Raw genomic sequence first — 24,227 nt, 5'->3', positions numbered from 1 at the left:
ACCCATAAATATAATTACTAATTAAACAAAGAAAAATATCATTTGAGAGGAAAGCATCCCAGAAAACAGGCAATGTGGATGTTTCAACCTTCAGACCACTCCTGTGAAGGGATCCACTGGCCTCTGTATTTGTGTGAAGTACAGTGAATTCCATGGCAAGCTCACCCCTGTGCCAGTGGATTCCATTTGGAGACTAGTCCTTAATTTACCACCGAGATAAGTTTACCCAGAATTTTTGTCTTCTGCCTGTGGATCCAGAGCTTTGTGTTTGGTTTTGGGTTTTTTTTTTTACCCCTTTTTTTTGGTTTTTGTTTGTTTGTTTTGTTTTTTAAACAAGCTAAAAATCATAACGCATTTATTCTACAACTCGATCAACTATTTCAAAAACAGCAGCAAAACACAAAAAGCAGAGCCCCAGTTATGCATATAAACTTTGAATGCTTCTTCACAAAAGAAAGATGGCACACTTAGGAATTTTACCAGACTCTGTAGCCTTACACCAGACTATTGAATTTGATTTTTCATCCTGTTTAAGAGATTAAAACTGTGCTGCACAGTTTCTTAATTAAATACTTTTGCCTCTCCGCTCTATTTGCATGAAGAAAATATTCAAGACAAAAATTGCAAGACGACAAAATCTTAATATGCAGTTTGGTAAAGTTCTAGTCAGTTTTTGAACAACACGTTTATCTATCCAGTAAAGCTTGTGTTAATGCGATGTAAGAGTTTGGCAAATTCAACTCTAATGGAGCATAAAAGTGCTTTTGCTTGAAAGTGAGATCATTTTTAAAAATTCAAAGCATGATCACTTTTTCCTTTTTTTGCAGGAACAATCTGATACAAGCAGCAAAGCTTAAATAAACTAGAAACATTTCAAATGATCCATAAAGGATTAATAAGCACTGCAGGAAGTCCTATAGGCTCAGCGTATACATTTTCCATCTTTTTCTCCTGCGATAGGCATGACATGAAATTCTAAACAGAACTCAAGTTTCAAAGTCACTGAATGTTAAGGTCTGCAGCTTTGATACTAGGGTAGAGTAGGGTCACCATCTTGGAATATTTAATTTAAATAGATAACAAAATATAGATTTTATTAGCATAATAAAGCCCCCAAATTATGGCCCTTCACAAAATTTTTTTTCTACTCACAAATAGACGAATGGACAAAAGCAAGGCAAAAGGGGTAGTAGTAAGCTACAGGCCACTAATATAACAAGAACAAAATGACAGCTATTATTTTGGCAGAGATAATCTATGCTGAAACACAAAACACACATGCACACAATTTCTTTCAATACAATTTTCTTGTCTTCCCACTGACTTCTATGATTACCACAGAAAGCAGGGTTCTAAACACATTTCTCAATTGAATCTTCAATCAATAACGGTAAAAATTTGAGAAGGGAGATATGGGAAAATGTATTATAGCATTAGTAAGTGTTTAGAAAACAGACTGAACTTATCAATATGCATAAAAGTTGAAGGGGAATAACATAAAATAAAAATATATCAGTAACAATGTACCATATATCTTTACTTTACTGAAATTAGTAAAAAAAAAAATTAATTAAAAATAATCCACTCAAACTCCAAAATCCAACCAATAACAGAAATTGTCCCAAGCCTGGTCCAAGTGATGAAATTATGTAGTCATACTTTCTTTTGTTTGTAGTACCACAGGTGTAAATTAAAGAATAATTCTGAATTACCAAAGGGTCCTTGGGATACGCAAACATTCTTTTTAAACAGTGAAAAGAGTAATCATTTAAAGAATTTACAGAAAGTAACAAAACCAGGCTAAGTAGAGTCTACCTACTGGTATTAGTTTCATGTTATAAAAGAGAAATATTAGAAAAGTAAGAATTAGATGCCTGCAAAACCCTCGAACGACAAAACTGAGATCTCAGACAGAGGTCAGCTTGACCCAAACAAACTCCATTTGCTAGCAAGAATCCAGACTTACTTTAACACTGACATAGGAGAAAAGACAAATAATTCACATCAGAATTGAGAGCTCGTTGTGTTGGAAGATGGAATAGTTCAGCCTCTGCTAAGCTTATAAGGCTGTTTACCACCCAGGCTTTCTGTTCAGAGCCAAAACAATCAACAGTGGAAACTGTTTAGGTGACAGTTACATACAAATTGGAAGAAGTTCTTACAAGAGTAGAAAATAGAAAAGATTCAGAAATGCAACAGCAAAACACAAAGTTATAAAAACCCACATAAATATAAAAACCAGCATGGATAATATTGGCCATATTGGGAAGAGAGGGAGGGAGGAGAGATGAGAGAATGATAAATGTTAGCTCACAGTGAGAGACTGACGCTGAAAGGCAAAAATTATGCTAAAATAATACACTAATCAAAAGGAAAAGTGAATGAGAAGAAAGAAGCAGAGAAAAAAAAACTGAACAAAGGACTAAAAGTAATAATTTCTCTGTATAAAGGCAGCAGAGAGGCCTCGCTTGAAATGCTGTATACAATCACAGGCACATCACTAAAACCAGATAAAAGAAACCAATGCAAATAGCAGCAACCAAACCAGCTCCATAAATAGAAAAAAAAGTATGATGCACTAAATATTTCAGTGGTTATAAACATACCAGATGTAGTGAAATAATGTCACTTTCTACTAACATTTGAAAAAATCAAGAAGAGCAGCCGGAGAGGGACCACAAGCATGTTACAAAAAGTAAATATATGTATCACAAAAAAGACAAATTTTGACTACTTAAAAGAAAGATTTTCATTACAAATTCTCAGGATTAATAGAAGTTGATATGTTTAATAAAGTAGCTGCCATAAGTCTGATATCTGCAGTGCTAAAAACAATGTACATAAAGCAATTATATGCTTGAATATTGAGAAACATGGAAGATGAAAAGGATTTTGATAAATAGCTATAGCCTTTGTGTATCCATCAAAACCACAGTTCACATGAGCGAACATTAGCGCTTGCTGATATTTAGTTTTGCCACCACTATCATGGCAAAAGAGGAATAAAAAGAGTGCAAAAGACAGTCAATGAAAGCAGAAGTTGACAAAAGAAAGCCTAGAAACGCGGACAATGAAGTACACAGATGATAAACTTGTTGTTTTGTTTCCTTTCTTTGCAATTCAAAATAGAGTATCAGTGAAGCTGAAAAGATGACAAAAACACAGCAGTGAAAAATAGAAATATTTTAAACACTGTCAAATAGCCTTTGGAACTCCTTGCCACAAAGTGCCATACAGAAGTTGTACCTGCAGTAGACTTGTGCAGTCATACAGGTGAAAAAACTTCCAGTTTTATCAGAAAAGTCAGCCGCTAACTAGAAACTTGCATCTCCTACAAAAAGTTTTATTGAAAAAATTTGTCTTTGAGAGAGTTCCTTGAATAATTAAGCATGCAGCTAATGTCAGAGACCAATACTACACTGGGCAAATCCCTTCATTAAATAAAACTCTCTGTTTATAGCTTAATACTTCATCAGCCTATGGGTTTGGGCTGCAATGACCTAAAAAGCATAGAAGACAACATTTTCCTCAGTATTTAAACCAAACTTGAGTATTTGATTCCTCATGAGGTTTAAACTTGTCACAATGTGTTATTTTATGATTGAGGCAGTGCCATAGAAAGCAAGTGGTACTGCTGAAAGAAAGTTAGGGCTGCAGGCCAAACTACAAAATGCATTATAGATAGGTTTTTCTACCCACAACCTCCCTCACCATTCCTGCCCAAATTAACTGTTTGTTCATACAACTTTACAACCCAATATGATAATATATATCTAGCAAAGAAAGTAAATTTGCATTTGCATGTTTTATTTAATTTCATTTAACAGGGGAACCTCATATTTCCCATTTCCAGCCTTGTCTCTCTCCTTTCTTGCAAATTCCTCTGTCTTACAGGCCTGTGACAAACATTTACAGTGGACCAAAAGAGGCAAGAGAAAAGAGACAGGTAAGTTTGAAAGGTACGTGGATGAAGCCGAAGGAAAAGGCAACAGAATTAAGGCAGCACAGACTGAGCACTTTTAAAAAATTAAAAACAGTTTCAAAGGATAACTGTGAAATAGAAAAAATGGCTCTTCATCACACAGGACAATAGACTGTAGGAGGTTCTATGCTCCTAGTAGTACCTTATGAGGAAAAAAGTTATCTGTTAATGAATTTATTCATTTATTCAATGAATGAATGTTAATGAATTTATTCAATTTTTACTGTGGAACTTTCATACATAACTGTTGAATTCACCCTTATTTCTCAGAACAGTACCCTTCCCACTACTCAGACACAATTAGTAAGCAGTTATGGAGGTGAGGAAGAAGGAAGATGGGAGAAAATAACGTCTTTTGTTTTTTACTAATAGCCGATCAATTTGGCTGTTTCATATAACTAAAAAGGCAAAAGTGTTAGGTGTTCAGAGAAGAAATGTGTTTTGCCAAAGGCATTATTAACAATTAATAATCATTACACAGTGCCTTGTTTACCTGACCTTGTGTAAATTTAGCAGCCTTGTAATTAGACCCATATTTTGCATATTTGTATATTTCCATGCATAGGATTTGACTCATTCATTCATCCATTAAAATTTGCTTGACAGACATAGATAGATAATCAGGGTACAATTTATATTTACTGGATTATAGAAAATTGTCCAAACTGTGAAGTTCAAGGAAAGCGCATTCTTGTCTTTCTCTTGCGAAACATGTAAAAGCAATTAAGTATCTGAGGATGGCCCCAAGGCTCTCCGAAGAAGTAGCAGAGCTTTCATAATCTGATAGCTATAATACAACTTTCCTCTAAAAAAAATGGTTGCTGGATGAAAAAACAAACAGCACTAGTGTCTACATTTTCCTTTCGCCAATGCAACAAAGTAATTCTTCAGTAACAAACACCTTCTCTAAAAGCTAACACCTTAGTATTAAGCACAGCCTTATTGAAAAAGACCTCTCATACGCTGGAAAAAAGGGAAGATTTTTTTCTCCCATTTAACTACTTTCCAGTAACTTCCTAACTTTCTGAGCAGCTGGAAGAATTATCTTACTACTTTTCTCTTCAGAAGAGTCTTAAAATTAAGGTTTTTTTAAGCATTAGCCATAATAATGAAATACTATTATTAGATATGCTTAAATGTTTGAGAATAAGGTTGATTATTAGACAGTTCAGTATATATAATTTTGCCCTCAGAAAAAAAAAAGGTATGTGAAGATGGCAGCTACTGTCGATAACACACCTCTGGAAATAGAAAGATGTATAAGATCTCTACCGAGCAGTCAGTATGGAAAGTAACAACACAGAACAGAATAGGTGATAAAGGAATTTGTTTACCTCTGCGTGTGCTGCTGTCTCATAAAGGTGAGACAGCCTTGTCCAACACTACGAATGTTTTACACGTTTCTTCTGAAGAAATAGACTTTTGCCCAAAAAGTCAAGTCAGACATACTCATTAAACGTGTTACACTTTTACATTTTTTAACGACTTCTATAATGCAACGTGAGCCTTTGTGCAGCTTCTTTCCAACCCCATGTAGCTAATGTCTCAGAAAAAAACATTTATTTCCTTCTATGTATACACAGCTCACAGTAGATTTTTGTTCTTTTAGTACCGAAAGTCAAATCTTTAAAATAATAAAGCAGTGGCAAGAGAGTGGAGCATGATCTTTTTTTTTTCCTTTTTAAACTCTTAAATTAGATTACTATTTTGGCACCCCTTTTAAGACCACCTGCAACAAAGTATCTCAAGTATCTGCAAAGTAATGAACATTAAAGTAATGTTTCAGTAAACACTAAAAGATAGCCCAATAGCTTCTTCTCTGGGAGCAGGCACTTTTTTTTTTTTCTTCTCCCAATAAATTGGCCAGTTATCTGTGGACTCAGTTTTCTGTGACCAAACAGACTGCAATGTAGTGATTCACCCACCTAACTTAAGGATTTTCATTCTTCCCTGTCATAAGCCTTGAGGGAGAAGGGAAGAACAGAATACCACCCACCACCCTTTCCTAAACTAGGAAATCTTAATTTGAATCTTAGTAATTTTAACTCAGGTTTTAACTGCTCTCCTGACATAACTGAAGGTATTAAATGTTCAACTAAAGCAACAAGATGAGATCAAAAGGGCATCTTCCAGAGTTCCCAAGCTTATTTGTCCACTGTCCTGTCAAGGGAGTGGAAGAGTTGACACTCCTTGTTGGTCCTCATCTCTTCACTGACAGTGAAGGGATCAGTCCCAAACCAACACTGTCATCTCTTTCCCAAAAATTCTGTGCTGCTGCAATAATTTTGTCCCTCTTCAGACTCTCTCATCCAGTACATTTCTGTGTTCAGTGCTCTTTTCACAAGGACAACCCTAATAGAAGCTGAAAAAGCTTAGTACCAGCAGAAAATAGATCTATACTGCACCGTGACTTCAGTCTTAATATTTTGGTGCCCAGGAATTTTCTCTGCTCCATCAGTACTGAATGCCAACCTTTTTGTAGGCTGAATGACGAAACACAAAGGCAGGGCCAGTTTTGCTTCTATTCCAGAAATCTGAGTGGAAGTTAACAGCGAGGACTTTATTTTCTATGGGGAGAAAGGATGTTACAGTAAATACTCATTATTTGAGGGTATGGATTATTCCAGGTGGTATCTATTTTCATTCAGACCACTGGTTTAGATCACTAAAGATTAATACCAGCAACTGAAATTACCTCCTATACCATCATCTAAATTTTGTAAATGCCAAAAGTTACAGGAACTACCTAAAGACAGGTGGATATTTAGCTTTAATGCTTCCAGCATCAAGCCTGTGTACAAAGCACTGCAAGAATCTAGTCAAGTTTCTCGTTCCTCAGTTTTTGGCAGACAGTCCTCAAGTGAGGGGCAAACAAGGGGCACACTTTAAAGTTTATCAGTTTCTAACCACTAGGAATTACATTTTCCAAACATCTACTCCATCACCTTCTGTAAGCAGGACAATGCTCCAACATACCAGTTCCAAAGTTGAAGGGTGCCCTTAGAGTTCCAAAACACTTAAAAGACATAAAAAGCAAAACTCCGTTGTTAATCTCACTATTAAGATGTAGTTGGAATGTCCTAAAAACAACTAATAAAGTCTACCAGAAAAATTAATCTAAACAAACTACCTTCTTGCATTTTCTTCCACTAGCCTGTTTATGTTAAGGATATCATGCTGCCTGTTTTTCACTCTGAAGGTCTTTCCTATCAAAACACAGTTTTTAACAGCTTCCTAGTGCTGTATCGTGTTTGATCCATTCCAGAGAGTTTAGTCTCGCCACTAGACCATAAAGAGAATGTGGAAAAATTTGTAGCTAAGGAGTTACCTGCAATTAAGATGAGAGTGGAGAGAAGGAAACGGAAAAAGATCTGTCTAGATGCCTTTTATCTGGAAAAAGAACTGGCCTGTAATCACACTGACTCTATCAATATGAGAGCCTAAGCCTTGCTACAATGCTGGCTTCTCATGCATAGATCTGTGCCTAGAAAGGCACCAGTTTAATTTAAACTAAACATACTTCTCATTATGAAAGCTTGTAATTGCTCCTAGATCATTCGCCTTATTTTCACTACAATCTCAGATGCTCCTCAAATAGGTATTTGCTACTCAATAACACCTGATTACTGAGGGGCATCTTGCCACTAGCCTCATGAAGCCCTTCACAAATGGACTCAGCAGAAAACACTGAAAATAAAACTTTGGAGTAAACCCTGTCCATTTCTTGGCAGGTAATATAGGCTTATCTTGTTAATTCTAGGTCCTGACTCACTCTTGTTGGGAAGTCTCCAAAGACAAGTCAGATCATACAGAATTTTAATTATGAATTCCCTACAAAGTATTTCAGCCTCTTTCATTTAAGGGGCTGGGGAAGGAGCAGGGGTGTTTTATCCTAAAACTACAGGTGTTTAATCAGCCAGGAAACTCTTTCAAGGACCACATCACAATTCAGTTTACTCCATTATTTCTACTTCATTGATTGGGTTAAAAAAAAAAAAACAAACCAAAAACCTAACAAGGTGATCCCCAAAAGACGCCCCATTAAATGCACAAGACAGTATAAATGCTGATCCCTTATCACAGAAAGAAAAAGAGAGGTAGAAAGCAGTAGGAGGGAGGGGAAATTTCACTAATTGCTGCCTTCAAACACGCAGAAGAACCACATGCAAATACTAAAGAATAGTGTGAAAAAGCATCACCAACACTGCATGAACTACTGGAAGACAAGCTAATATTTCTAAACAGCTGTATTAATCTTAATGCCATTATTCATACACACATATATACACAGATGCACATATACATAAAAAGAGAAATTCTACTAAATTCAAATTCTACATTCAATCTTTGCATTTGATAGGTGGTCAATGGGAAGCATGGTATCTGATAGTTCTACTACAAGATCACGCAGCATGAATATCCTCAGTATGAGAAAAAAATACGTATTATCCAATAAAAATTATTACAGCAACCTTGAAGTTTTTGCAGAAATCTAATGTTATATTCTGCAACACAATTCAGCATATGCCATTTTGTGTCTTTGTATTTTGGGGGGTGAGGGGGTTCTCTGTTTTTAAACAATTCTGGCCTCTTTGTAGTATAGTCGAATGTTGCTTTGGATATTAAATTGAGAATTTATCTTAAATGGAAACAAACAACTTCGCTAAAAATTAGACATTTATGACTTGCAAATTACAGATACTAATTATTTTCAGTATATACAATTATGATATTCTCAAGAGGTATTAATTTTGGGACAGATGTGCTTTCATCATGTAATTTGGAAATTAAGTTACACTCTCACGTATGGGAACTCAGAAGTCTGAATTTGTGTAAAGACACGATTGATAGAGAGGAATTTTGTCTTGCTAATTTTCTCTCTCTCTCCCTTCCCCCCCCGCCTTTCCTCTCTCTGATGAGAGTGTGGCCAGCAATCCTCACAGCTGGGTTGCCTTGCACTCAAAGGAATGGGGGCTGACTGCAGAGTTGATGAGGATACACTTCCACTTGACTCCACCTCCTATTTTGTCCCTTCAGATAATTCTTCCAAATCTAGTAACTTCTAAAAATTTAAACAATAATTAAGACATACCAACTGTAAAATATGCACAATGCTAAATACTTCACATTCATGGCAGAGTGCAGAAATTAAGTGCTGCTAATGCAAACATCTTTAAAAAGACATTAAAAAATATTCATAATCCAAACTGAAGGCATTAATACAGAAACTTCCATCAAATGAGGGTAAAAGGAAGAATATTGCTACGCTGACCATATACTCATTAGGAAAGGAAAGCATATTATTACAAAAATGCTCTCCAACATGTGCACGCCTGTAATCTTCAAAGACAGGGTGTGACAAGTGATAAAGGAAAAAAGAACACAAGAAAAATGCCAGTTAAATAAATCTCTGGGATGATGTTGGTTTTGAGTGGGTGTATTAATTAAAGAAATCCATTTGGGAGTTCATGTTTTCTTGTTTTTCACATTTGAACTGTAGCCACCAATACAGAAAGGAAAAAGACAAGACAAAAAGTATTATTGCTTTCTGGCCAGTATAAAAAACAAACTGATCTTCAAACATGAACATTTTGCTTATGCTGTTCCATAGGAGGTTGAAGATAAAGATGCAAGACATTCAGAGTATCTGCTACAATTCTTACACTGATATTTCTATTTTTGGATGGAACAAGTTCAGCCACTGCATAAGCATTTCTATCTGGACATCTTTACTGATAGTAATGGATTTTTCATGTGCCTCTTGCAGATGCCACTTAAAGACATAGATTTTACTTAGGAGAAAAGGAAGACATCTACTGCAGAGCCTTAATTTTCATGTAGAAACCTGGTATACCTTTGGAAAATCTCAGAAATTTTTCTCATTTGTGGATTCAAAGCCTAACACAATCTACAAGGCTGAAGATACTTGGGTAGCTGAAACTCTTCAGATGAAAGAATGTGAACAAGACTATCATTTAGCCGCTCTAACAGTTTAAGCAGGACTATGCAGCATCTTTTTTTTTTCCCTTTTATAGGATGATGCAGGTGTGGGCAGACTGAAGAGACAATAACCAATGGCATGGAAATAGGGAAGGGAGGTTCATCTTTAGCAATAAAAGGGCCTTTAAAACAGTGTGCCATCAGAGAGTGCATGGGACTAAAACATAGGCAGAGCTGCCAATTCAACAGGCTCAATTTGCAAAAAAAAAAAGGACAGTACAAAACCCTATGTTCCTACGAATAAAAGTAACTGAGCAACTAATGTTCAGTAAAAAGTAGGAGTAAAGTCCATCAGTAGATGCCATATAATGAAATATAATCTGAGGACAAATCCAGCTAGCCTGACTGATAAGCTTCAAGGACTCTTTACAGAGACCTACACATAGGATGGTATATATGGGCCAACACCTGTTTTGGAGCACAGCTTTACTATCTGACTACACACTGGAATAAGGTTTTGCATTCAAATCATACTAGCTCCCAAAGTAGGCATACAAAGCAGTTATTTTCTTAATGCCTGGGGATTAAAAAAAATAATAATCCACTTGCATATATCCACTGAAGGAAATACTGGCATTCTGTAGAAAACAGAGACTGTGTAGCACTTACAAGACCTTGACTTCTAAAAAAGACACAGTGAAGCAAATGCAAAACCCTTTTATGAAGCCATGTCCAACATAATGCCATTTCTTCCTGCAGATGGGAACATTCTAAAATGAAGTGATATCTCTTTTCAATCTCAGATGATCCAAAACTTCATTGGTTCTTAAAACTGTTTCTCTTAAACAAACCTGTAGAAGTAGAGGTTTCGTGAGTCAAGAGGAGCAATCAATGTCAACTCTAACACAGCACAGGCTGTTAAAATTGACCCTGGTGTTTCCCAGGATACAGGAAATCTTATAGACAATCTGTTGTGTTACGTCTGGTACTGCTTAAACTTCTCTTGGCCACTGTAAATGAAAAACTAATAATTGTCTAGAAGTCTCATTCAGCTAGGGGGTTGCCTTCCCCATCCCTAAGCACATGAATGAAGACACAAAGGCAGAGGAGTTTAGCTAAATAGTGCTTCCCAGACTCATCGCTCCTAGGTTTTTTTCCACAGATATGACTGACTTCCAGGAGCCAAGCTGAAAGGTCTGAACTGCCCATTTGATCTGTTCGATCCTTGAATGCTTATGCATTTATCCAATTTCTCTTGCTGTACCAAATACTAAATAGCTTAAAAACTAAACAGCTGTTTAAATGAAGTTGAATATAAGTTTTTGAAATAACCTTCTAAATAAAAAGCTTCTATATGATGAGATTTTGAATACTGGAATCAATTCTGTTGAGGAACACCTTATTTAATTTTTCTAAGAGGATTTTACCAAGAAATAGAGTAGTGACTAAACATTACTGGAAATATTTCTTTGACAATTTTAACTGCTTTAAACCAGAAAACAAAAATAATTCTTTAACATCTAAGGGTAGGAAAAAAATAAACACCTGCAAGGCCCATTCCCACTATGTCAAGGAAAAGCATGCTGAGGAATATATAGATGAAGTTTTTCATGTTTTCCCTCTGTTGCCTCCCAACCCGCATGACTTTCTTATTCAATAATCTTGAGGAATGTGGACTATGAAAGACAGTATCAAACAAAGATGTTTACAAAAGAAGGTAACCGCATCAAAAATATTTCAGTTTCCCAAATACTATAAAACTTATTTTAAGCTTTCTTTCAAGGCTGAAGGCAGGTTCATAATAAAGACTAAGAAACTTTAGGATAGGTAACTTAGATTTCTTACAATTATGATAAAACATTACATATTTTGTTCTTTTATATGCCCACTCAACTCTGAATTACCACAGATGGACCCACTTTAGGTTTTTTAAAAAAGTCTTAAAGCAAGTAATTTTCATTTTGTAAGATCAGCATTAGACCATGGATTTCTGTATTATTAGTGACTTCTAAGAAAACATTTCTGATAACCACATAATGTTTAGGTCATGAATGTCAAACAAACTTATCCTTGTAAAAAGAACCGTGTCCAGAGAAAACATGGTCTCTTCAGCTTCAGATTTTAACTTTGGTTCTCCTGAGGGATGCAGGCGCTTGAGCACTGTAAGCATTGCTAGTTATGCATACTTCAACCTTTATCAAGTACTCAAGCCCAACAGACTTTGTTGATGTGTGTCACCTCCTAGCAAGCTGGTTATAATGTGGTCTCTATTAGAAGTTTCTGTAGATTAATACAGACTTAACCTGGTTTGATATTTCTATAACTTGTTGTTCTAAGTTATTGTAGTACGAGGCATTAACTGTATCAAAATTCCACGAGAACTGGTGGTTTTAAAACCTACTTTAAGCCTTAATTAGTTTACTTGGACTTCTAATTAGAGACATTACAAGAAGCAGAGACTAGTGGGATCCTTTTCCATCAAAAAATGTAAATTGAACATTACGAAAACCTAAACAGATTTAAAATGGGTCTCTAAAACTACTGTAAAAAGAAGATGAACACTGATCCTTTCAAGACCAGTGATTTGTTATAAATACTCCTGTGATTCATGATTTGTTAATTAAAATGATCTCAGAAGAAGCAAATCCTACAAAGTTATACAGCATCCATAGCACTTCTGTCAATCCAAGGTATCCAAAGGAGGGCACATTTGCCAGCTCACTCTCTAAGTAGCTTGCTCAGGCACTATTAGTAACGCAGTTGTGGCAGACCTCTCCATAGGCTGCACAGATTTGCCCAAGTTTTAAATTCTTGGCCACAGAATCTCATAACAAATACTGCTACTGGTACACCAAAGCTACATACTTTGTAGTCAGTTTAAAGCCAGACCATATACACAGAGCTGCAACCATATCTCTCTACTGCAGCAAACGCATGATCTCCAAGTGTTGCCAAAATTCATCATTGCTTCAACTGGGGCAACAGATCAGTTCCAACAGAGTACCTTCAAAGTCAGTGCTTTCTGTAATCCTCTGAAGACAGTAACATCTTGTTATTAGACGAGTGATTCAATCACCTAGGTAAACATTACACACTTGGTGGCAATCATAACCATGACCACATTTACCTCTGGGCACACTTCCTGTGACATGATCTTCACAACACTGCCATTTATAAGCCTAAGAAGATGAGTTATTGTGATAATAAGCCTTTACATTCCTGTATTCTGCCTACAGATGAAATTACAGAATTAGTTTTACTCTATTGAAGGCACCCCTATTTCTTAGAACCTGTTACATGCAGTGGCCAGCCTGAGGAGCCTTTTATACAAATAGCTGAGAGAGATATCTGGTGTCATTAAGTCTTCTCTGGCAAGGTACCAGACTGTAGACTAAGAACTGGGAAGAATCAACAATGAACAGATCCTGCTCCTTTGCTTATGTTCACTCATTCTCAGTGGCTAAAATTTGGAGTGCAGAGCATCACACTCAGCCTCACTCAACCATCACCGAGATAGATGCATGTCCGTCAGGGCTAGTAAAATCCAATGAGGAGAGTTAAACCCTTTGTAAAGACATATTGATCATCACTTTGAAACACTTCACTAAGAATCATATTGATGCTCTAAGTCTAAAACAAACAATTCCTTTACAGGGCAGATCGTGGAGAAGTTGCAGTAATAGTGAATCAATTCCAGTTAATAGATGCTACAAGTGCTGTGACAAATAACTGCTTACACATCCCCAAAATGCACTATACATGGTGACCAAGGGCTACCTTTTGTTATTCAGTAAACATAAATTATATCAGAACGAGATGTATAATGCCTTCATACCATACTGACTGCTTTGTTCAATAATCAATTTCCTCCTGATTAACCAACCTGATTAACCTCCACCTGATTTCCTCCAGGTTAACCAAAATGTGCTTCTAAATACAACCCATTTGTCAGCATCAATCAAGGAAAGAATCAGAAAATGCTACTGTGGAGGGGAGGAGAAAAGTCTTGATAATCTGGTGGCAGCCTCCCTTCCCTCTCTCAGGTCCCCAGTAAACTGTGAATGGAATCACATTAATCTTTTATCTTTCACTCCAATTGCTTTCCATTCTGCCTTGACTTGGAAGCTTTCAGTACTAAAAATAAATGTCTGTTTCTGTATGTATAAACCAAAATGACAGTGATACAAGCTCAAACTTGGAAAAGACTCGGAAACCCATTTCTATACAAACAGGAAGGTCTCAAAATAATCGCTGGAGTTAATTTGATGGCAGAGTCTAGCCATCTGATTGTGCCTACCACGTCAGCTGGTGTCAGAATGCCTTCTATTTTCTGGCCCTACCTACTCTTCATCACATGCCCATATACTTCTAGTACTCCTAGCACAACGATAAATAAAATATTGTACTATTGCCAATGCTAAGCACCTTTCCCTCACACCAAAGAAACTTCCTACCCCTACCCACCCACCAAACAAAAGCGCTTTCAATCCATGACTGTTGCAAGAACATGATTACCAAAGTCATCACCATCATCTACAATCATATTTTCACCCGTTCGTGTGGTGTACACCTGTGGGATGTTGGCAATATACTTGATTGAAGTGTGGGAGATTCCAGGTTCCCAACAAGCCCTGTCATCTTTGTTCTCTTAAGCGAATATGCCATGCAATCCCAAAACCTGTGTGAATGCTATTGCCTCTTATAATATTATCTTGTTTATAAATCTTTTACCTTTTTAAGTGCGCAAAATACTAATACAAAACACAAGAACATATACACAATAGTCAGAACAGCAATATATATAAAAAAGAATAATTCAGAGGTCTTGAAAAGTGTACCAACATGTTTTTATACTGCGACCTAATGTGCAAGCAGTAGACCACCCCACCACAGGTAAGAAATGAGAAATTTTGAGGGCTATTGAACACTGAATTTTCACAGTTGAACAGTATAAAGTTATTTAGCAGCGTTCAATAGCCTTCAAACTCACTTCTGCCTATGGGTTACAGTGGTCCAGTAGAAAAAGACCATAAAACAAAACCAGTGCAATACAGGTTGGACCAAGATTTTTTTGGCTATTTTTTAAAACCCTTTTAAATTTTGCATCATTTTATGCATTCTGAAAAACATAAAGAGACGTAAATATACTATACACTTAACTAGACAGCATATAAAGAGCATCTATATAAAAACCAAGTTTTAGCCTATAAAGATACTAATAATACTACATGTATATTTGAAAAAAAGATTAAAAACCTGGTGCTTCAGGGACAACAGCTTCCCAGTCCAAACAGTTCAGTATGAATTCTGCTATCGCTCAAATGGCATATACAATACGTTGGGGGGTTTTGTTTAATTCTTTTTAGTTGGCAAAACTAACACCTCAACAGCTGAGTAAAATACAAGATTCGTTTTACGGATGTGAGTACTGATTTTTACAGGGCTTTTTAAAAGGGGATCTGAGAGTTGGCATTTCTTTATCAAGTGTTCAAAAATGAGCATCTGAATATTCTAGTGGGAAACACAAAATAGTTTCCATCATAATAATTAGATCCACTTACTACAAATGAAACGACACTCTCCTTATGCACAAAACTTGGTCAGTTTTTCCATTTATGCTTGCACATTTCAGCTTTCACCCATTCCCTAGCATGGATGTTTCATTGATGGCTGAGGGTAACACTTCAAAAATGAACTAGCTAAACAAACTTCCCAGCAGCACTTGACAGAGCTACACCTATTCTTCCCCATTTCCAAAGCAGTACAGAATTAATTACCAGTTCTATGGATCTATTGTAAGTATAATAGACTAAAGAGCTATCACAGACACATTTATTGTAAAAGCACAATCCCAAGAGTGTCTAGTAGAGGGCCAAAACGATTAACACAAATGCTTTGTCAGATCAAAGATAAAACCTGCACCGCCCAATTGAGGAATGAATTAGAACAGTGGGTTATCTTTCAAATTAACCAGGGCAGTTAGTGAGGAAAATTTCATGAAAGTGTAATTCTTAGCCTTTGTGAATCCACACAGCAGGCATTCTGCCAGCTGACAAGATGATGAAATTTTCATGCTTAAAAAAGCCCTCTTCATTTCCCAATTTAGATTAGCTAGCGTTTCTCTCTCTTTTCATCTATTTGCTCTTCTAAAGCAGAATTAAAAAAAAAAAAAAGCAAGCACACAACAGGATCAATCTCTCATAGAATAATGCATTTCTGTAAAGAAAGAGAATCTTTGCATGTCATTTTTTAGATATATTTACAATTAGGAGTAAGATCATAAAAATTGATATTGTTAATACCATTAAGAAATCCATAAATACTGGAGCAATGGTAGATATATTTTGGAAGACCGATATCAAACATTTCAATGTTTAATGGAAAAAAATGATTGTGGAAAGAGAAAATTTTATATAAAGGCAAATAATTTACAAAAACAATGGGACTGTAGGAGGCTTACAATATTCTATTTATGCACTTACATTTGCATCTTTTAAAGGAAAGAAGTATATCACCGTTGTATTTATTTATTTCTCAGTTTCATGTGCCAAAAAGGGCAAGACGATTTTCCACTTTTAGATTTTATGGCACTAACCTCCACCCCCTAAATTTACACAGCCACATATAAAAGCATTTCAACAGACTAACAAAAACTACATGCAATGATCTTAAACACTTAAAAAAATATTTGATTCAAAGCTCACTGAAAAATGTAAGCTTATTCATTTCAGTGAGTGGTGGATCAGGCTGAAAGGCTCTTGATAGGGCTGTCTTCATAAAAGGTAGCTAATTATTTTAAAGGTTGAAAAATTCATTTTTACATTTTATGTTTTTGTATTATGTGCCATTTGACCAACACATAAACAACAGTAATATCTAAAAAAAAACTTTAAAAAAAATAATATTGGAGTGACAGAGATAAACAATATATTTGTCTATTTTAAATTGGTTATTTCTGTGACTTTCACATGCAACCACTACAACAGGAGATTGTTAAATAAGCATCTCAAAGTTTCATCAAATGTTTTGGTCAGACACTTCTTTGCCATACTACTGGGTGTGTCTTTATAGTTTATAGGATTACATACGTTAGTGCAAACACCCATTTGATGAATTTCAACTCCAGCTGTTGTACAGTCACTACAAGTACTTGATGAAAGGAATAAACTAAAACTCACAGCATCTGATTTTCTAAGAGCTAACAGGACAAAAAATTTACTTGCCCAACTCCATGGAAGTTTCATTTTCAAAATGAAAATTATTGTGCAACTTGGAAGTTATTTTTTACAATAAAATAATCTTGCATTTCTTGAGTCCGAATGTATCCCACAGTCAAAAAGTAGTTCTAAACCTTATTATTATACCTAACAAGGTTAAAAGTAGATTCTTAGGACTAAAAATGTAACTGAGTTTATAAAGCTTTTACTTACAAGGACAAATAAATTCCCTTTGAAGGACACTTCATTATCCTTAAGTTAAGTTAGTTAAGTAAGATACTTAACAGGTTTTAATACAATGTAAGCAAACTGCAGTGTTCAATATTTAAACCTTTCAACATTTCACAGTTTGGTTCACAGCTTGGTCTTTAAAAAAAAAAAAAAAAAAAAAAAGAGAGAACAGAATAAAATATTACACCACTTTTTGTTCTTATCAGTAATAAGAATTTTTCCTGCCCTTAAATGTATCTTCCTGCATTCATCAAGTTTACTATTGCACATCTTATGCACACATTTTCTAGCATTTTATAAGCCAGAAATTACTTAGCATGTGGCACTGTGTATTATCATAACGTACACATATAAAATCTAAAAAAGTTAATCAGAAGCAACTTTTATACAAAAGCAGTTTGTGTAAACATATTACTTTGACATATTATTTAATAACACATTGTATAATTTAATATAATATGTATAGTAATATCAATTGAATGATAATTTTGCAGCCAGTTGGACTTTGCAATAAAGTAACATGAGATCTTGCATTCTGGTAGCTTCACCTGTCCGAGTCATCTACCTTTAACTTCAATAGAAAGGAACAATCTATCTGTTCTTTGTGAAATACTGCCTGAATTTAAATACTCTAAGAAAGTTTTGTGCTCCTTTTGATGCAAAGACCTTCAAAAGAAGTATTTATGCATTGAGAAATTATTACATTTCCAGAAAAGAGGTTAGAAAACACTTACCTACAATTGCAATATGAACTAACACAGAAGACGACACAAAATGCACATTTAGTATTAAACTATAATGATAATTCTTAACATTGCAGCTGCTGTCTGCAAAAGTATTAAGTAAACAGCCCACAAATAGGTAAGCCATTTGTTTATAGGCCAAATTTTCAAAAAGAACTTATGGTTTTGAGTATATCAAAGGTTATGAACACCCAATGGTTATGAGTGCTTTCAAAATTGATGTCTGTCCTGAAGCTGTGAAACAGGCAATGTTGGACAACCAAAAAAAAGACGCAGGCAGTAGGATGAGAAGTTCTATGAAAATTTGACCAACGTGGCTAGCTGCCAATTCACAAAATATGATGCTTCCAGCATATTAGAGATGAAAAACACAGTGATAGAATTTAAAAATTATGGTGGGTTTTTGCCTAACCAGTCACCATTTTGGACAGTGCGAAGATGGGAATTTCAAATATTACACATTTTTTTTCCACAATGCTACACAAAGCCGATGACTACTGTGGGCACTTTGGATTTTTTGCACTGCCCCCCAAAAAAGAGAATTATATCAAATTAATTAACAACCCACCTTTTTCCTCTTCTTTCCCCTCCCAATCACTATGAAGAAAGATTCATAGTATTTCCCTTACTATTGTCCTTCAAATAATTTTTACAGAGATATATTTCGTTTTCCCTTTCACAATGTAACACGATATACATCAACTTGGGTTAGAGAAAGAGAATCTGATTTCAGTTACGTGAGAAATTGGTATCTGCATACTTGATAGGCTTCATAGATTTTCTCATAAGCATTAACATAATTAACTCTGCACTTTTTCATCTACAAATTTGGACAAAAGAGAGCTACTACATCTGTAATAATGCTGACACAGTTACAAAAATTTTAGTACATCTGACTATCTTGACTTGAGACTGAACTGCGAAAACAAACATTCTAAATTAGTATTTTAAATCATTGATTGATTGTTTTAGTTTCATGAGGTTGGGTTTTGATGTTACGCTACCTTGGACTATACAACAGAAGGTAACATGACATTCATTAAAAACTCAGCACCACTTACAAAACTCATTTCATATGGCAAAATATTTTCTGAATACTTACATTATAGTACTTTCTGAGGTAGCGCCTAATATCCAACAGTAATTTGTTGTTCATTTGAACCACATAGTTTAAAGGAAGCTCATCACATTCAGTCTTACTGCACCTTTGCAAGCTAGGTTCAATAAATCGCCCCTGAAAACAGAAGTGTAAAACCAGCGTGCATTATTACAACAGGTGATGGTAGCAGAAGTTATCAGAAGAGTTTAGACATAACATGTATTTTTTTAAAATAATAAGTCTTAAAGGGCCTCTAGTATCTAGGCCTTCTTTCTTCCCATCACAGTTGGCCAAACCCACATACAGACTTCTCTGACCTAGTTTTCCCATTTTCTATTCTTAATGAAAGGTCTTTTGGAGAACATGCTGCTTCACCTGCTACAAAGTTAATCATTCAAAAAGATGATGTTGAGTAAAAAATTAATCTATGGACAAATCACAATCTCCTGTCTCCCCTGAAATAACACAGGTTTGTTGTTTTATCAGGGAGATTTAATCAGTGGGCTTGGGCAGAACTTTAAACACTGAAATCAACCTTAAAGATACCAACTATGAAATTCCCAACAGGGCTGTAGAGACAAACCTTGTGTTAAACAAGAATGACACGATCGTCTTTTATTTTCTGCAAGTGCAGAGAATAGCTCTTACAGTTTTACACCATCTTGTTCCCCTTACTTTCAAAACCTTCTGAACATCTGACATTAAAATTTCAGAAACTGAAGCGATGTGTGAACAGCTGAAATTAAGTTAGTAGAATTCTCACTAAAATAAGACCAAGCTTGTGGGTTGGACTGTTGCACAACTCGAGGAAAACTTTCTTTCAAGGTGAGCTTTGCTTTTGTGAGCCATCTTGGCTAAACTGCCACCCACAACACTAAATAATTCCAGGTGGAAGAGAGGGGGTTTTTTTGGTTTGGTTTAAGGGTTTATTTTGTTGTTTAGTGGAGGGTTTTTTTGTTTGCTTCGGGGTTTTTTGGTGGTGTTTTTTTTTCTTTTAAGGAGTTTAGTATCCATTTCTCTCCAGTTAGCCCATCTGCAAGTTGTCAAGCCTACATGCAATTAACTATCTTATTTACAGCTGTAATGAACAAAAGTCAAGGATTCACAAAGTATCACTCCATTTGTGTGTCTTTTCCTCTTACTTGCATCCAAAGTGCTTTATTTTGATTCAAAAAAAATGCAAAACATCTGCTGTTTGTCCAAATTAACTTAAAATAATTACTTTTAATTTAGATAAAAGATTTATTTGCTTTCAGTTTCAAGGTTTTCACTACTCTGAAGCTCGCTAATTTGCCAATGACTAATACATACATAACATTGCTGTAGAGTTAAATACTTGGCGCTATTTCAAGTTGTGATCCAAGGTCAGAGATACATTTTTTGGCAGAACTTCTCAAGAAGAATGTACCCCTCTGACTTTTTATGTTTGATACACAAAGACAGAAGGAAAGATAACACAGAAAAACCTTACTGTCAGGAAGGGAGGTGGGATGTAGCAAGATAAACACAAGTTTCAAAAACACTTTGTTCCAATTAATATGATTTAGGATAAGGAATTGCCATTGCTATACGAAAGTTTCATTATCCGGAGAACTGGAAGTTACTAAGGTGTTAAGATAAGGATTCCTTAAAAAGTTACAGCAACAATCATTCACAACTGTGGGCAAACAGATTAATGAAGCCAGATAATCTCACATGTTCTGCTAGACGACACAGCTGAAATGCAAAAATGGGGAAAATATCTCAGCACTATCCTATCAGCAAATTTCTGTTCCAAAGCTATAAATAGCAGGACTCAAACAATATGGTAGCTTCTCCTACATCACACAAATCCTATCTGAAAAGCTGTTCTCTCTACAAGTATTCTCCCTCACCGATGAACAGAAATGAAACAGAAAAAAAAACTAACCGAACCATCAAAGACATTGTCATAAATATTTTCGGTTCCGCATTTGAGGCAGCAAAACTTGAATCTTTCACAATCCCTATATTTCTCCTCATCAGTGAGCTGAGCTGGGCCACCAACCAAGGCATCATTCTCCTCATCTTTATGGTAATGGTGATGGACTCTGAATTGGGAGGGATCCAGTCCTATTAATAAGAAACAAAAATTTCAAAAGACTAAGAGGTCAACTATACAAGTAGGCTCATTTTTCATATGCTTGGTGAAGCAGATTCAAAAGAAAGTTACAAAATGTAAATTCAGAAGCTGAAAATCTCGCCTTAGCAAAACTTCCTCTATAAAACATAAATACATTTTACAATTTTTAACCACGAAGAAAGGTTCACGAAACATGAAGAAATCTTCTTACTTATCTTCTTACGCAAGATTGCTTTATAAATAAAACAAGCACACTGCATTATCATGGGAGTATGCGACAGAACATTTTGTTTCTGAGGAAACCACTCCTAACGGATGGGTTTATTGTTATTTTCTTCTTAAGTCACATTGAAAATATTTCAATAAAAATGTGCATCGTTATTAAGAAACAGTCTTTAAATCAAAATGGCACCATTAAAACTGAAAACAGAGAATAAAAACCCCATTAAAGAAACGCGGGTGCACTGCTATTACCAACTCCTTCAAGTCCGTATACAACTGCCAACTCTGATTTCAATGCAGTGGTCGATTTCATTTTGGCTCAGTGGTTAACAGCATGTAGGTTTCAATCTAATGCAGTGGTTAAAATTCAGCAGCAGCATTTAAAACGACAGTGCTGGAGACAAAATGCTTTATTTTTGATTGCCAGAACTCAAGATTTTAAACAAATAAATACACAAAAGAGATCCTAAAAATACTGATTCAACCACAAATAAGTAAATAAGCAAGCAAGCACGAAGTTCACTGCCCTAGCAATAAGACTGCCAAAGTAAACGTAATAAAAATCCATGGGTTTTGTCATCCTTTGTTATGTGCAACCTTTTAAAAGTCCATGTATCCCATTTACAGTTTTTTTTCTTAACTCTAGCAAATAGCACATGCTAGAAAAAAAATAATTAATTGAATGAGCACGTAGAAGAAAATGTTCAGAAAACCATGGCTTACTTCATTACTACAAAAAGATCAAAGAGAAGTACTTTAAAAAATATTTTTAACAGAGGCTGATTAAGCCAAGTAACAGATTACCATGTATTAACCCATATCTCATGTAAATTTCAATAACAAACGTAACAATTACTGTAGAAAGACCAAGAAAGATTACAAATAGAAAGTAAAGCTAGATTTTACAGGTCTTCTTAACCTTACTATACAGTATTGAGACTTAAAGACAATGTTTGGGAACAATATTCAGTTAAACTAGACAAATATTATTGCACATACAGAACAGTTGTGTTATACAGGCAGATATAGATTGTCTTTACATAAAAGATCTGATATGTGTGACTTTACTTTTACTTTTCTGAATTTCTATTTTGCAATCATAAAACAAATTCAAGGACAAGGAAAAATTCCATTACAAATAAGTTTATTTGGTTCTTGACAGAATAGGGGTTTCACTAAAATTTAATCAATCTTCCCAATTTTAATTTTATCAAAAGAAAAAAAAATGTCAATCCATAAGGGTAACAATTAACTTCCAAAAAGGCTTTTAAACTTTTAATACAGTTCTATTCATTAAAAGGAAAAGCAAAAGAAGCAAAAACATTGCTAATAGCTTATTTTACACTCTAATACATATGGTAGCCCCCCCAAAAAGACTGTGGGGCTTTGTTTGTTTTCTTTGTGGGTTTTTTTTGTTTTGTTTTGTTTTTTAAAGGGTTGATAATATATTTTGTTTTAGAAAACAAGGAGTATGTTCTGCAACACACAGGTAGCAGATAAAAGGTTTGGAAAGGGAACTTGAGTTTAGTATTAAGATTTTGCAAAAAATCAACTAAGTATGCAGTAGGTTGAACCTAGGATAGTAATGGTGAATACAAACAAAAATTCCCAGTTTACTCTGAGTTCAGAAGTGGAATGAAAAAACACCATTGCAACTTTCTGATACAGAGGCTATTAAAGTTCAGCTAGAAATCGTCTTTGGTTGCTTCCCAAAGGGCAAATATAGAGCAAAGTAGTTCACTAAATGAAAGATAAAAAGAGATAAATTCTGGTCTTCAGACAACTGCAGTTTTCCAATATTCAGTCAAACCCAGTGACAGCAAATAAGCATCTAACCATTTGGTAATAATTTAACATTAAAACAAAATTTCATTGGAAAAATTTAAATCACACCTATCTGTGAACTTTCTTAGCTGTTTTGGCTAGAGAAAACAACAGGAAAAACATTGTGATGATTCAAGTGTACATCTAACTTTTGGTGTGCAAACAGCCCCAGTGAAATCAAAGAGACTACAAATCAGGCTTTTAAAGAACATGCCTACCTTTATTATCTTGTGGAATTGGGACCTATTTTATCTATTATCTCCTTTCAGGAATAGTTAGTTGGTTCAGTTAATCCATTTCAGCACACTAACTGGTATCCTCTCAGACCAGGTCATACTACTCGGTAAACAAAACAGGGACTATCCGATCGGTGGAGGAAAACCAAAAAATACCTGGGTTTGATAATTTTTAAACAAATAGGATGAGACTAATCAGTGAACCTCTTTGAACTATTCTTTTTTTTTTTTTTTTCATGACAAAAGTCAAAGGCACTTTGACATAATCTGACATGAAAATCTTCAGGGCTATCATTAAATTACCTGCACCACAGGTAAGCTTTCCAACCTCACCAAAACTGCAAGGTTGCTTGCATGACGAAGAAATGTAACATTAACAACACGCTGACGAACCCAGCATGACAAAAGTAAGTAATAAAAGTAAGTTCCAGTGCTTGCTTTTGAATTAATCCATAGAATCACTACGACATTTACTAACCAGCAATCAAAGGAGGTCACTCAAGCAGCCGGGGAAAAAACAAAAACAAAAACAAACAAAAAAAAAAAAGAGTCAAATAAATTTTACTGATGGCAGTATTTGAAAAGTAAGGTTTCTGCCCACCGGGCCCCCCAGGGAACGGGAGCGCGGGGAG

At 35.3% G+C, this 24,227-nt stretch overlaps 1 protein-coding gene across 2 annotated transcripts in view; it reads right to left on the bottom strand.

Annotated features, from left to right (window-relative positions):
• The window catches only part of POLA1 (polymerase (DNA directed), alpha 1, catalytic subunit), a 207,886-nt gene that overhangs the window by 92,693 nt on the left and 90,966 nt on the right, over positions 1–24,227 (bottom strand). For both annotated transcript variants that reach the window (XM_009893114.1, XM_009893112.1), the window contains exons 32-33: positions 21,122–21,303; positions 19,216–19,347 (exon numbers count right to left, since the gene is read on the bottom strand). In XM_009893114.1, the coding sequence (XP_009891416.1) occupies positions 19,216–19,347; positions 21,122–21,303 (314 nt within the window). The remainder of the gene's footprint in view (positions 1–19,215; positions 19,348–21,121; positions 21,304–24,227) is intronic.

The sequence above is a fragment of the Charadrius vociferus genome, unplaced genomic scaffold (genome assembly GCF_000708025.1).
Source record: "Charadrius vociferus isolate BGI_N301 unplaced genomic scaffold, ASM70802v2 scaffold169, whole genome shotgun sequence".
Classification (NCBI taxonomy): Eukaryota; Metazoa; Chordata; class Aves; order Charadriiformes; family Charadriidae; genus Charadrius; species Charadrius vociferus.
The sequence above is the reverse complement of the archived record's forward strand: the minus strand, read 5'-3'. Positions and strand labels throughout refer to the sequence as shown.